Raw genomic sequence first — 13,906 nt, 5'->3', positions numbered from 1 at the left:
GGGGGGGGGGGAAGGAGGCGCTACCGTAAACCTGAGAAGAGTGGGGCACATCCGCCCTGCGTTGAGCTGGGCTTCCCGCTTTGCAGCCCTATGCCCAGGAAACCGCCAAGTCCTGTCCACCAGAGCCTCTCAGGAGTTTTCACGGCTACAGGAAAAGGGGAAGAAACTTGCCCACTATTCCCCACCCCGCTACAGTTTAATAATTAAACTATAATTAAACTTTAATTCAACGCACGTGTGTTCAGGGATGGGGAAGGTGGAAGGACAAACGAAGAAGTCCTGCCTTTCAGAAATGTACAATCTAAACGCCGGTTCCATCCTCTTAATCAGCCTTCTTCTGCAGAAGAACCTTAATGACCGCGGGTTCTGGAGACGCTCGATTCTTTGTCCTCTTCGCCCCTCCCCCCCTATGAGCTTCATTCGGGTAATTACGGCGCGGAGGTGGAGCCTCGCTGACTTCTGCCCCGGAAGTTTTTCCCGTTAGTGAAGCGCGCACGTTGAGCCGGCTTCGCTGCTTCAACCTCCAGGCTGCCTTCCGATCATGTCTTCCAAGAAGAACAGAAAACGGCCCAACCGGAGCTCCGACAGGGGGTCGCCGTCGCCCTCCGTGGCTCGCTCCCTCGGGGGAGCCTCGGCTGCCTCTGCCGACATCGGCTTCGCGGCGCCGGCCGGGACTCTGGCGGTGATCAACTTCTTAGAGAAGGGTGAGCGCGGCGGGAAGGCGGCTGGCGGGGCCGGGGCCGGGCGAGGCCGGGGGTGCGGGGCGCCGGGCACGGACTGCCGGCGGGAGGCCCGGGGGCTCCCCCATGACCGGCTCCACGGCCCCTTTTATACGCTGCCTGGAATCGGCGACTTGCACCTGAGACTTGACCTCCGGTACAGAAGATGGACGACACGTTTCCCGGCGCACGGGGGACGCGTCCTCCCCGAGGGGCGTCCCCGCGCCTCCGGGTACCCGCGATGGCTTTCGCTCGCACAGCCGCCCAGGCTCTGCCTTCGCGGCCGGCTCTGTTGTGGGCCAGGCTGCCTCCTTCGCGCCTCGTCCCCGCCGGGGCCCGGGTGGGGGGCACGCGCCACGCCCCTCTTGCAGCTTCCGCGGCGGCCGCTCGGCCGCCCGGCCGCCCGGCCGGGGCGTTGTCCCAGTGCCGATATGCGGGACCGCGAGCCGCCGGCCGGGCTTAGCACACGGGGCCGGCCTCGGCCTGTGCGTGCGTGACCCCCATCCACCCGCGGGAGCGACCTGGACCCCGGGCCGGCCTCGGCCTGTGCATGTGTGACCCCCACCTGTGTGAGTGACCAAGGGCGTCCCGTGTTCACGGACCCCCGGGGCCAGCCTTGGACTGTGCGTGGGTGACGCCCTCCGGTAGACCTAGCTTGTTTCCCCGCCTGCGTGAGTGGACCCTCGAGGCTGGCCTCGGCTTGTGCATGCGTGTGACCCCACCCGTGTGAGTGACAAAGGCTGTGCAGTGTTCACGAACCCTGGGGGCCGGCGTCGGCCTGACCGGGCTTGACGTCTGGCGTTAACCCTAGTGTCCCCCTCCTTGACACGCTTCACTTCCTAAACTTGTAGTTCTTCCTTTAGTTGGTAGGTGGTCAGCCCGCCCTCCAGCCCAGGTCTTCCGCCTGGCGGCCAGTCCTGGAGTCCCCCTCCCTGTGTCCTCTCTCTGCAGGCCTGCCACTGCAGACTTCCCAGATTTGTGTGTGTCTCTTATACTACGTGTGTGGGTCTGGATTCTCTTGTGGAGACCAGTGATCGTCAACCTTTTTCCACTGCTGGCACACAAGTCATTACCACAATTCCGTGGCACAACGAAAGTACATACGCGGTATTTTTGCCGGTCTGATAAAAAACATAGTATAATTTTGATTCATTCACGGTGGATGGCTGTTGTGTAGGCCGTTTTCCTTTCTTTATTTGAAGATCTAAGGAGAAGTCCAGGCCCCAGACTAAAGAGTCAAGGATGGCACGTTTTAAAAATGCGACACACTGGGTGCAGATCGCTGCGCAAGACCAATGCTTCTCCCAACTCTGTAGGGAGGGTTTTAAAGTTTAAGCTATGTCACAGATTAGCACTGTTGTAAAATACAATAACAATAATTTGTTAGAAAAATAAGTTAAAAAGAGAAATTCTGTTAGATTCAACAGAAATAAGATTACTTTGTCAATTGTATTAGTCTTCTAAACACTCATTTTTACTTTCTCTACTCATCTCTTCGGGACCCAGTAGCAAATAGTTTGCCACCACACTTTGAATAGTATCAGACGACACCTCTTCTGTTTTCAAAGGTACTTTAAGACTGACCTCAAGAACTCACATTTCCTGCAACAAAACAGACTCTGAGCTGGTTCAGTTTTTCCCGTTTCAGAATTTAGAAACCTAGGAGTCATGTCTGTCATGTCTTCCATCTCCCTTCTGCAGTCTACCACCACGTTCTGTCCGTCACCTCAGTTTCCCACACTGCTGTTCTTCCCACTGTTCCCAGTTTCTCTGTAATCCCAGGCATGGTCCTCTCACTGCACAGCCAAGCACACTGGCCCTTCCAGTTACTCCCTGCTCTGCAGCTGGAGCGCCTTGTACACGCAGGTCCTGTCCCCACCCTTCTGTTCACCCCTCCCTGGCCAGCAGTCAGAATCAAGACCAGCAACTTGAGATCGCCTGCTGCCCTGCCTGGTCTTGACCTTATGTGGCCCTGCTTGTCCCCCACTGGTCTCTCTGCCCTCCTGTGTATAGTGCTCTCTTCTGCCCACAACCTCCGTACATGCTCTTCTCTTTGCTCAGAGTTACCTTTTATCCTCTTCGTTTACTTAATTCCTGCTCTTCAGATCTGAATTGGAACATGACTTCCTTGGAGAGGCTTTCTCTTATTCTTCCACATTAGGTCAGATCCCACATTAAAGGCTTTCTAGCACTTTGGGTCGTTTTTTTTATTGCATTAATTTTAGTTTATGCTGTTATTCCGTGATTGTTCAGTAACTGTTCTGTTAGATTGTAAACCGTGAAGCCAAGGACTGTTTTCTGTTCCCACTGTCGAGCATAGTGTAGTGTCTGCCACATCCTAGGCGCATAGTAAAGGTTTGCTGATTGGTTGAGTGAAGCATGGATGGTTGTTTGGAATCACCTTTACTCTCTCATTAGCTCCTCTGGCACATACGTGCTCAGTAAATGTGAGGTTAGTGACGGGGACAGTGGATGTCAAAATATATTCTGAAAGTATTCGAGGAATGAGGACTGGTTGATGAGGTCTGTGTGTTGTAAGCAGAGGGGTCAGTGGAGCTGTCTGGGGAAGGAGGCCCGTGGGTGGGATCTGAGCACGACCCCCACGCTGGTGGGGAGGAGGCAGTCTGTCATGTCCTGGGGCCTGGCAAATGTGCGGGGTGCCAGGGAAGCAAGGGAAGAAACCCAGAATGTCGCTCGCTGAGGACGGATATGCCTCTGAGGTAACTGTCACGAGGGACATGTAATGACAAGTTCAGGAAGAAAGAAGTGGCTGAAACTGAACGTCACCTACCAGGTCAGCCAGCAGGACACCTTGCTATGACTGATGGGCAGACTGAGAGACCAGATGTTCATGGGAAAGTTGAGTTCATTTTCAGCCTTTCATATGAAATATGCTCATTTTATTTTATACTCAGTACCGTTCATCTGTGACATTATTTTTCTGGATCTGTTTATTTGACAGGAGAGTAAACGTTTGGGGAGCTGTTTTGTTGTGCAGAGTCATGTAAATCAGACATGCCTCTTGGTCTGCTTTCACTGACTTAATTACTTTTTAATTGCAAAAGAGCTGTTTTTCTGGTTATTAAGGAACACTAAACACTAATATTAGTTATAACTATGATTATGGTGTATGTCTGTAATTTTATAATAAAGTGAGTGTTTTATGGATTTGGCCCTGGCTGGTTAGCTCAGTCTGTTAAGAGCACTTCCCAAAACAACAAGGTTGTGAGTTTGATGCCCGGTCAGGGCACACACGGGAACCAGAGAATGCATGACTGAGTAGAACAACAAATGACTGCTTCCCTCTGTCTCCCTTTCTTTCTCTGTCTCTAAAAACCAGTCAATAAATAAATTAAGGCCTGGCCAGATTCCTTGGTTGGTTGGAGCGTCCTCCCGCCACACAGAGGTTGCTGGTTCCATCTGGTCAGGGCACACACCGCAGTAACTCGATGTTCCTATCTCTCTGTCTCACTCTTCTGGCCTCTCTAAAAGAAAAGAAAAAGTATTTTATGGATTTTTGCTGAAAAGAAAAATACTATGTATTCATCTACCACATTCATTCATTTCACAAATATTTAGTGTGCAGCTGCTCTGTGTGCTGCCCTGCTAGGCACTGCAGATACGAAGATAAGTGTGACCCAGTTCCTGCCTTAAAGCAGTGCAGTTTGGGGGAGTCAGACTAAAGCAAATGAATATTCTGGTGTTAAATCCCTCAGAGGAGGGACAGCTCACCTCTGCCGCCGCCACTGCCACCGCTGCGCCTCCACCTCTGCCACCACCGCACCTCCACCTCTGCCACCACCGCTGCCGCCTTTCTTCTTCTTTTTTTTTTTCTGTATTTTTCTGAAGCCGGAAACGGGGAGAGACAGTCAGACAGACTCCCACATGCCCCCTACCGGGATCTACCCGGCACGCCCACCAGGGGGCGATGCTCTGCCCCTCCGGGACGTCCCTCTACCGCGACCAGAGCCACTCTAGCGCCTGGGGCAGAGGCCAAGGAGCCATCCCCAGCGCCCGGGCCATCTTTGCTCCAGTGGAGCCTCAGCTGCGGGAGGGGAAGAAAGAGACAGAGAGGAAGGAGAGGGGGAGGGGTGGAGAAGCAGATGGGCGCTTCTCCTGTGTGCCCTGGCCGGGAATCGAACCCAGGACTTCTGCATGCCAGGCCGACACTCTACCACTGAGCCAACCGGCTAGGGCCCGCCTTTCTTTTGAATATTTTGGGATGACATCGGTTTGTAAAACCATACAGGTTTTGAGTGTATAACACCTTCTGAACACCACAAGCACTCTCTGCCCCAAGCAAAGTCTCTTTTTGTGCCCCCTCTGCCCCCTCCGCCCTCCTTCTCCGTTCTCTGGCTGTCACCACACTGATAACTGTGTCTACATGCTATGAGTACGCGTTTTCAGGCTCATCCCTTCACCTTCTTTCATCCGGCCCCCCACCCCTTCCTGTCTGCCAGCTGTCTGTCTCGTGCAGCCATGCCTCTGGGGTGGACCTGGAGATGATTATGCTGAGGGAAATAAGCCAGTCAGAAAGACATATACTGTGTGGCCTCGCTTATATGTGGAATCTAATGAACAAAAAAGAAAGAGGCATGGGCCCCTTCTTTGACCCAGAGGTGAAATCACTAATGGTCATTTCAGTCAGTGTAAATGTACTCCTTCAAGAGGTTACTGTTGGCCCTGGCCAGTTGGCTCAGTGGTAGAGCGTCGGCCTGGCGTGCAGAAGTCCCGGTTCGATTCCTGGCCAGGGCACACAGGAGAAGCGCCCATCTCCTTCTCCACCCCTCCCCCTCTCCTTCCTCTCTGTCTCTCTCTTCCCCTCCCGTAGCCGAGGCTCCATTGGAGCAAAGATGGCCCGGGTGCTGGGGATGGCTCCTTGGCCTCTGCCCCAGGTGCTGGAGTGGCTCTGGTCGCGGTAGAGGGACGCCCCGGAGGGGCAGAGCATCGCCCCCTGGTGGGGCAGAGCGTTGCCTCTGGTGGGCGTTCCTGGTGGACCCCGGTTGGGCGCATGCGGGAGTCTGTCCGACTGTCTCTCCCCGTTTCCAGCTTCAGAAAAATTAGAAAAAAAAGAAAAAAAAAAAGAGGTTACTGTTATGCCTGTTCTCTTGGGAACAGAGAAGAAAAGTCGATTGTTAGTACAGTGGTCCCTCATCTGTCACGGGGGTTAGGTTCCAGAACCCCCACCCCGTGATAGTCGAAAGTTCGCGAAGTAGTGACTTTATATATTTATTTTATTATTTATATATATTTTAAGGCTTTATAAACCGTCCCCACACTATTATAAACGTTTCCCACACTCTTATTAACTTTTGCCACACTTACTTTGCTTATTTAACCACTAAAATAAAATAATAAATATATAAAAATACCTATGTACTGTAGAATCCCATGATATAGCAAAAAACCTGCAATACAAAATTAGATATAGACAATTTAAAAATCTGCAATACAGTGAGACCTTGAAAAGTGAACTGCGATATGGCGAGGGACCACTGTATGTGGGTAGGAAGTGGAAACATGACTTAACCCTCTCGAGCCAGATGATGTGCGGTCTCCAGTTCAAGTCTTTGAGTACCAGTAACCAGCTCAACTTAGAACCTGTAATATGGAAAGCTCAGAGATGCCCTGTGGCAAGTGTATTCAGTTCTTCATGAAATTAGAAAACAAATTTAAATAATGAAAACTAATATCTACTTCATAATTTATTTATTTTTTTAAGTTAGCACTCCTACTGTCAGTGGATCCTCAAAAGGTCTGGTTTTAAGTCTGTTCTAGTAAGAAAAGTCAGAATAGTGGTTTCTTCAGGGTATGGTAAGTGCATTCAGGTGGTTATATGGCTAGAGGATTTTTATTTCCTCCAAGAAGAAAGCATGTCATAAGTTCAGTTACAAACTAGCACAAAAATAATTTTCTTTTCCTTCTTGTTAGATGACAAAGTTCCTAAAAAGTTCCAGAATTCCCTTGTTCAACTTGGACTCAGCACTATGAAGGCTGCAAATATATGTATAGGTCGACCAGTGCTGCTTACCAGTTTACATGGAAAGCAAGAGGTAAGAGTCCTGTCACTTCCTCAGATTGGGAAGATTTGAGAGGCTTTTGATTGTAATTTTCAACACAAGCAGGAAAAATGAAAAATGATTTTAATCACACTTGTGTAAACTTTTCCCTCCTTTGATGTCTGTGACTACAGTGGGAACATAGCCCCTAAGTTCATAATGGAGGGAGAGAGGCCTTTCCTTGGGAGGTAGTGAGACATACACTCCCGTGTCCTTATTCTTGCCAATCTGTTACTTTTCTCTACAGAAACACTGGTGCAGGCAGGGTATGAAGGTCATTTCTCTGTACACAAGCATCTGATTTCCCTCCTCCTGTTCAGCTGTGTTTCTCCTTGTTGCCTTAGTTGGCAGCTTGGCCTTTTCTGCGGCGGGGTCCCCTGCCCCCGCCCCCGCCCCTGCCATATCTTCTTTGCTTCATTACTCAGTGTTCTTGTCTGTGCTGGGGCTGCCTGGAAAGGCTTTGAAATCTCTTATCTGCTGATGTCACGCCTCCCAGTCTTGTCATTGTTCTGGGTTTATACTTTTGAAAACTATTTACTGTGTCTTGTGAAAGAGAAGACACTAATGTATGAGCTCAGCTCACTATCTGGAGCTTAACATTTGTCAGATGAGGTCCCAGTTCCCACGGAGCTCTTGTGCCAGCTACGGTGTTTCCTCGGTGTGGTTTGTGCTCAGGCTGGTTTCCCTGACAGTCAGCTTGCCCTCAGGATTTTCTCTCATTTTCTCTCATGTGCTCTTTTCCTCACCCAACTCCTCAAATCTCCCACCATTTTCACTGTAGAGTCATTCCTAATCTTCATAAGAAGATGTAATATCTATAGAAACTTGCTTGTAACCCCTTTGGGATAAGGACTGTGCTTTGGTTTCTGCTGTATAAATTGCTGATTTCTGTGAACGTTTATTTTGTTGTGTTTTTATTCCCTGTGTTCTGGGCAGGTCTATACGGCCTGGCCCGTGTCAGGGTTTCCTGGAGGCAAGGTTGGCTTGAGTGAAATCGCCCAGAAGAATGTGGGCGTCCGGATTGGAGATGCCATCCATGTCCAGCCTCTGGTGGGTGCTGTGCTGCAGGCTGAGGAGATGGACGTGACACTCAGGTTTGGTTTTTCCTTTGGTCACTGAATCGTTGCTGCCCAATAGAAATATCATAGAAGTGAGAAATGTGAACCACATATACAATTTTGCATTTTTTAGTAATCACTTTTAAAAAGGAAAGAGAAACATGTGAAATGAATGGTAATTATATATTTTATTTAACCAATATGTGTAAAATCTTATTTTGACTTATAATTATAAAAAGCTATTAATAAGATATTTTTATTCTGGTTTTCAAACAAAGTCTTCCTAGACAGTGCTGCAGGCATACACTCAGTTGACTGGAATTTTGATGATCTGTCACCTCTCCAGGGCGTGGTGCTCAGAGGTGATAATGATGACCTGCTATGGAGGGAAACCTGCATAGGTATTCCATGGGAGCTTGGTTTTCAATTTTTTATTAAAAAAAAACAAACTTATGTTTTAAATGTGGCAGCCAGCAGATCTTAGTCAAGAAACTTAATTCTCAATAAGAAACATCAATAATTAATCTGCTGCTTAAATCCTTCAGTTGTACTGTATCTGAAACATTGCATTAGTAAGTTTAGAGCTCCTTCTAGTGGAAATGATTTGATCTGCATCCCCTTCCCCCCTTTTTTTGAGAGGCAGGGAGAGAGAGACAGGAATATCTAGACATTCCTGTATATGCCCTGACCCAGGAATTGAACCAGCAACCTCTTCTCTGGGACGATGCTTCAGCCCACTGACCTATCTGGCCAGGGTTTTATTTCTTGATTGTTTTTTAGAGAGACACAGAGAGGAAGGGAGAGAGAGGGGAGGGAGGGGGAAGAGAAGCATTCATTTGTTGTTCCACTCAGTTGTGCATTCATTGTTTGCTTCCTGTGTGTGCCCTGATTGGGGATTGAACCCATACTTTGTTGTTTTGTGATGATAGTCTTAACCAACTGAGCTAACTGGTTGGGGCCACCCTTTTTTTTTTTTTTGGTATGTGTTTGTGACAGACAGGGACAGACAGGCAGGAAGGGAGAGAGATAAGAAGCATCAATTCTTCATTGCGGCTCCTTTGTTGTTCATTGACTGCTTTGTCATATGTGCCTTGACCTGGGGGCTACAGTAGAGTGAGTGACCCCTTCCTCAAGCCAACAATCATGGGGTCATGTCCATGATCCCACATTCAAGCCAGCAACCCCGCGCTCAAGGTGGTGAGCCTGCGCTCAAGCCTGCAACCTTGGGGTTTTGAACCTGGGTCATCTGCTTCCCAGTCTGACACTCTATTCACTGCGCCACTGCCTGGTCAGGCCAGGGCCACCCATTCTTAAATACTCTGTTTTTATTTATTTATTTTTAGATTTTATTCATTTTTTAGAGAGAGAGGAAAGAGACAGAGACAGAGGGACATAGAGAAAAGGGGGGAGAAGCAGGAAGCATTAACTCCCATATATGCCTTGACCGGGGAAGCCCAGGGTTTTGAAATGGCGACCTCAGTGTTCCAGGTCGATGCTTTATCTATTGTGCCACCACAGGTCAGGCCTCCACCCATTCTGTTTTTAAAAGCAAAACTGGTTGAGTGTTTTTACTGTTACTGTGTGTGTGTGTGTGTGTGTGTGTATATATATATATATATATATATATATATATATATATTTGTATTTTTCTGAAGTTGGAAACGGGGAGGCAGTCAGACAGACTCCCGCATGCGCCCAACTGGGATCCACCTGGCACGCCTACCAGGGTACGATGCTCTGCCCATCTGGGGTGTTGCACTGTTGCGACCAGAGCCATTCTAGCGCCTGAGGCAGAGGCCACAGAACCATCCTCAGCGCCCGGGCCAACTTTGCTCCAATGGAGCCTTGGCTGTGGGAGGGGAAGAGAGAGACAGAGCGGAAGGAGAGGGGGAGGGGTGGATAAGCAGATGGGCACTTCTCCTGTGTGCCCTGGCCAGGAATCAAACCCTGGACTCCTGCATGCCAGGCCGACGCTCTACCATTGAGCCAACCGGCCAGGGCCGATACTGTACGTATTTATAAATTTATCTTCAGAGTTTAATGAATAGAAACAATATAAGTATAATTGGATTCAGAATTCTATAGACAAGTAAATTTAAGCTTTTAGGAAGACATACAGTATAATTTCCTCTTTAGTTTATCCATACATTTGAAATTTGATGAATGACATTTTCTTTTATTTCTCCTCTTTTCTATATGAATAGTTTTATTTATTTATTTTTTTAAATCAAGTGAGATACGGGGAGGCAGAGAGATAGACACCCATGTGTGCCCTGACCAGGATCCATCCAGCAACCCCTGTCTGGGCTGATGCTCTGCCTATCTAGTGCCGCTGCTCCTTTGCTCAGCAACTGAGCTATTTTAGTGCTCGGGGCGAGGACATGAGTCATCCTCAGTGCCCAGGGCCAACTTGCTCATTTGAGCCATGGCTGCAGGAGAGAATGAGAGAGAGAGAAGGGGGAGGGGGAAGGGTGGAGAAGCAGATGGTTGCTTCTCCTGTGTGCCTTGACTGGGAATCAAACCTGGGACTTCCACACGCCAGGCCAGCGTTCTACTGCTGAGCCAACTGCCCAGGTCCTGAATACATTCTTGATTCTCATCTGTGGTAGTATGTTCTGCAAAATTGTCCCAAACACTGAACTAGCAGACACTGAACCATTGCCCCTAGGGGTGTATATATTTACCATAGTTTAATGTAAATATGCAGGTATATATATTTTATGTAGATTATATCTTAAATCCTTAAAACAACTTATTCTGGCATGTTCTCTTTTCTTTATTTTACAAAAGAGAAGATGAGTTCAGAAGTGAGACCGCTTCACTGACAGCTGCCGGAGTTAGGGTTCAGAGCTCCAGACCTCACGGGTCCCGGAGTTAGGGTTCAGAGCTCCAGACCGCCTCAGGTCCCGGAGTTAGGGTTCAGAGCTCCAGACCTCACGGGTCCCGGAGTTAGGGTTCAGAGCTCCAGACCACCTCAGGTCCCGGAGTTAGGGTTCAGAGCTCCAGACCGCCTCAGGTCCCGGAGTTAGGGTTCAGAGCTCCAGACCGCCTCAGGTCCCGGAGTTAGGGTTCAGAGCTCTAGACCCCGCAGGTCCTGGAGCTGCACTTGCACTCTGCACTGCACTGTCCCCTGCCATCTCCGACCAGTCGCTGTCCTCTGGTCAGCTGTGGTAACAGTTGAAACAAGAGGCTGGCAAACTGTTGTGTGACTCAGATTTCTTGCCTACTTTATGCACATCCATGAATGACTGGGAAAGCTCTGTTAGTATTGATTTTGGGGTTATAAATAAATTTTAGCAAGTTGGTGAATTTGTGCATAGGGTATCTACAAATAATGAAGATTGACTGTATTGGTTTCGTTACTGAGAAGTGGAGGCCATGGCTTAGATCTGGCCCTGGTGGGCCTGCTGATACACCTGTTGCTGAGCCTGACCCTCCCCTTCACTGGTTTCTGCCAGAGCTCCCAGCTGTAGGCCATGTGTGCTGCTTGCACGTGGAGAAGGAGGAAAAATACATGTTTTGAGAACTCTCTGAGGATGTGTTTTTTTTATGTGCCGTGATTTTTAGGCGTGCCTGTTTTCTGCACTCAAACAAGCAACCTTTCTGGTAAATGCACTTATCAGACAGAAAAACATTGTGATTTTTTGTAGGTATGCCCTTTCTCCAGAACAAAATTTCATTGTACCAGTCTCCTTTTTCTTATTTCTACATTTTCAGACAATGTACTTACTAAATAGGATTTATTTTTACTGAAAGATAAGTTTTAAGTTATACAAAGAGAAAGAAATAAGCTATTAATAAAAGCCTTTTGCTAAGCCAGGCAAGTTCAGTAAGGGATTAATTAATTTGGACCAACGTTTTATAAGTGTTTTTGACTGACACACTAGGAAATAAACATTTTTCATTGTAATTCATTGTATATACGTACACATTTACAGTGTATGTATATATGCATATGCACGCATGTGTGTACCTGTATACAATGAGTATATAGATGTGTGTGTGTGATAAAATAATGTTTTACAAAGCAATATTTACCCTTTGTGTGTCTATTAAACTCTGACTTTTTCTTTTTTTCTTTTTTTTTCTTGGCGAGATAGACACAGGCAGACATGGATAGACAGGTAGGAAGGGAAAGAGATGAGAAGCATCAACTTACAGTTGTGGCACCTTAGTCATTCATTGATTGCTTTCTCATATGTGCCTTGACCGGGGCAGGGGGGGGTCGTCAGCCAAGCCAGTGACCCCTTGCTCAAGCCAGCGATGTTGGGCTTTGAGCCAATGACCTTCAGGCTCAAGTCAGTGACCCTGGGGTCATGCCTGTGATCTCATGCTCAAGCTAGCAACCTTGCATTTAGGCTGGTGAGCCTGCAGTCAGGCCTGTGACCTCAGGGTTTTGAACCTGGGTCCTTAAAGTCCCAGGACTATCTACTGCCACCGCCTGGTCAGGCTACTCGGACATTTTTGTATTCTATTAAAAAAGTGCTAGGTAGGATTGACTGAAATGATTTCACGATCCATTAATGGATAGTACCTTATATTTTGAAGAACTGATTTAGGTCACTAGGACATCAAACTGCAAATGAGATCTTCCTGGCTATAAGAACTATCTGAAAATTGTCATTCCAAAATTGTGTAAATAATTTCCAGGTTGTAAACTAATTATGCTTTTGATTAGGTCTATGGTACAAACTATGCACATGTTATTTTTTATTATATTTAAGTTTCTGGTGTACTTACCATTTACTTCTATTTACCCCATCTCCTCCCTTACAGTGATAAAAATGTGGATGTTAATGAAGAACAGTTGGCTGGTTGTCTTCTGAGAAAACTAGGTGAGACATATTTGAAACAGTATTTTTAATTTTAATAAGCAAGGCGGAAACAAAGTAATGTGTCTTTGAGGTCTTGTATGCTTGTTTTTTTCAAGATAGTGTAGAGAATATTCTCCGCAGTGAATGGATATCCTTTTAAGATAGAGTTGTGGGCCCCCCACCCCAATTCATTGCTTGGCAGTTGAGCACCAGGAAGAATATGCACCTTTTCCCTAGACAGTCATGAGAGGACTGGGACTGGAACCCTCGAGCTCTTGCTCTTTCCAGTGGGAAGTGTTACCGTGCTGTACTGGTGTAAGGGTGTGTTTTAGGTTGGCTTCTCATCAGAAGTAGGCTGCCTGTTTGTTAATGTAGTTAATAGAAGCCACACCATTTCAGAGAACTGTTTTGTTTTTCTTTGATCTCTAGGTAGGGCTCCCTAATACGGGAATATTAGGGTGTTTACTGTTTGTAACAATTATTTTATTAATACTCTCATCTTTGATTTAGTCTTTTCAGTCAGATAGATTTGTTGATAGATGAAACAAATTGCTATTTAAACATTAAGTGGAAAAAAATTGTAATATATATTCAATAAATTATTTTCTAGATGGCAAGATTGTTTTACCAGGCAACTTCCTGTACATTACATTCTATGGACGACCATGCAAGTTGCAAGTGTTGCGAGTGAAAGGGGCAGATGGGATGATACTGAGAAGGCTTCAGAGTGACCCTGATGCTGATGGCCAGGGAGTGGCCTCCAGACGGTCCAGCGCCGAAGCCAGTGCCCTGGATATGTCCTTCCAGCTAAGCCAGTTGGATCTAGAAGAGCCCCGGGTCCCAGCACCAAGCATGACTCCTGGCAAACCAGTAGATGACAGAAAGATAAACAAAGCTGGTGACAGTTTGTCAGATGTCACACAGAGTCCTGGTAGCAGCAGTGGGCTTGGGCTAGAGGAAGTCACAGGTCTTGAATGTAGCTTTGTGTCTGCCCGAGAAGGAAATGAGTCCCTTGTCAATGAAGAGAGATTGCTGAAGTCAGCCAGTCTGGGAGCCAAGTGCAACACTGATACTTTTTATTTCCTTTCTTCAACAACCAGAGTCAATTTTACAAAAGTTGGTGTAAAGTCAAAAGAGCAAGACAAGCAGTTCAAAGTAACTTATGACATGATAGGAGGTTTAAATGATCAGCTGAACTCAATTAGAGAAATAATTGAACTTCCTTTCAAGGAATTTGACCTACTCAAGAATTATGG

General features: G+C 47.3%; 1 protein-coding gene across 2 annotated transcripts in view; it reads left to right on the top strand.

The window, feature by feature from the left end:
• The first annotated feature begins 495 nt into the window (after positions 1-495).
• The window catches only part of AFG2A (AFG2 AAA ATPase homolog A), a 275,456-nt gene continuing 262,045 nt past the window's right edge, over positions 496-13,906 (top strand). For both annotated transcript variants that reach the window (XM_066233605.1, XM_066233616.1), the window contains exons 1-5: positions 496-704; positions 6,651-6,772; positions 7,715-7,872; positions 12,613-12,671; positions 13,261-13,905. In XM_066233605.1, the coding sequence (XP_066089702.1) occupies positions 542-704; positions 6,651-6,772; positions 7,715-7,872; positions 12,613-12,671; positions 13,261-13,905 (1,147 nt within the window). In that variant the 5' untranslated portion in view covers positions 496-541. The remainder of the gene's footprint in view (positions 705-6,650; positions 6,773-7,714; positions 7,873-12,612; positions 12,672-13,260; position 13,906) is intronic.

This window comes from Saccopteryx bilineata, chromosome 1, assembly GCF_036850765.1.
Source record: "Saccopteryx bilineata isolate mSacBil1 chromosome 1, mSacBil1_pri_phased_curated, whole genome shotgun sequence".
NCBI classification, from domain to species: domain Eukaryota; kingdom Metazoa; phylum Chordata; class Mammalia; order Chiroptera; family Emballonuridae; genus Saccopteryx; species Saccopteryx bilineata.
The sequence above is the reverse complement of the archived record's forward strand: the minus strand, read 5'-3'. Positions and strand labels throughout refer to the sequence as shown.